This window comes from Etheostoma spectabile, chromosome 1, assembly GCF_008692095.1.
Source record: "Etheostoma spectabile isolate EspeVRDwgs_2016 chromosome 1, UIUC_Espe_1.0, whole genome shotgun sequence".
In the NCBI taxonomy this organism is placed as follows: Eukaryota; Metazoa; Chordata; class Actinopteri; order Perciformes; family Percidae; genus Etheostoma; species Etheostoma spectabile.
Window position 1 is genome coordinate 24,531,731 of NC_045733.1, and position 1,339 is coordinate 24,533,069.

Here is a 1,339-nt window from a genome sequence, read left to right on the forward strand (position 1 = left end):
CCCCTAATACTGTATCTGAAGTCTTGTTTCCCAAAATTCAGCCTTGGTGCAGAATTACAGCCACTACGAGCCAATCCCACAATGAGCAACTTCTGTGTCTGTAGCTTTAAATGCTTTTGAGGAGGAGAGATGCGGGGCAAGATGGAGGCTGGGGGTGGGGGCTTGACCAACTGCCATGCTTTGGTTGTTTGCAAGCCATGATGTCTTTTTCTTTGTAATGGGCGGGTCAAATTCTCTGGGTGGGCAAAGCAGAGAAAGGGGAGGTAACCTTTCCCCTTATGACAACATAAGGGGGAAGATTCCAGATTAGCCCATCTGAGCTTTCATTTTCTCAAAGGCATAGCAGGATACCCAGGGTTTGGTTTACATCTATCGCTATTTCTAGCCAATGGGGGACCATAGGTAGGCTAGGGGAACTCATTATTATGTTAAAAAACTCATAAAGTGACATTTTCATGCCATGGGACCTTTAATGATAGAAATAGGACTCATGGCATCTGCTATTGCACGCGCCATACCACACGCAGCGCAGACGCACTCGTTGGAAAATAGGGGTTATATTCAGCTTTCAGTTAACTGTAGAAATGCTTTGGCAAGCATATGTTTAAGTACATGTTTCAAGTTTCACTGTACTGGTGAATTTAAAGGAAACTGACTGGAGCACTTGAATGATGCTTTCCTCACGTATAACCAATCTCTACATAAAGTCTTTTCAAGAGGATATGATAGCAATTCTGAGTGCAATGATACACTTCCTAATAGCACTACTCAAAAGTTCAACACCCCTACATCTCCCTTTGAGAGAGAATATGAAAGTTTTAGAGGCTATTAATCTTAACTGGAGAATGAGAACATAATTCATTAAATCATCAAATATTTCACCCAGGAACCCATTAAGTCGACTAAGTAATTCAAAACACTGTGAGGCTCTTCATAAAACTGCATTTAGCTTCCACCCTGTTATGTGGTTCAGTGTAACTCAGCGGTGAGAACACAACACAAACCCTGATTTACGGTTTGCCTTTCAGGTCCCATTCTACAAAAACACAATATCTGAAAATTGCCCAGGTTTCGCTTGCACAAACAAGCAGCATTGCAAATAAATTCAACACTCTCCCAGTAAATTATTCATAATCAATTACCAACTATGAGATACAAGTGTATACATTCTCTCTTACTTACTGTGCTATCTTGCAGTTGGTTGTTGTAACAAACCGTCCTGTGTAGTGTATATTACATCTGACCACATTGTTGGTGAAGTCTGATTCCAGCACCAAGAATTTAGGATTGACCTGGAGCTTAGAGACAAAAGACAGATGGCACATTACAACTCACCATA

The 1,339-nt window shown here is 41.2% G+C and overlaps 1 protein-coding gene across 1 annotated transcript in view; it reads right to left on the reverse strand.

Annotated features, from left to right (window-relative positions):
• The window catches only part of loxl1 (lysyl oxidase-like 1), a 16,358-nt gene that overhangs the window by 2,572 nt on the left and 12,447 nt on the right, over window positions 1-1,339 (reverse strand). The window contains exon 6 of the mRNA XM_032516852.1: window positions 1,183-1,298. Coding sequence (XP_032372743.1) covers window positions 1,183-1,298 — 116 coding nt within the window. The remainder of the gene's footprint in view (window positions 1-1,182; window positions 1,299-1,339) is intronic.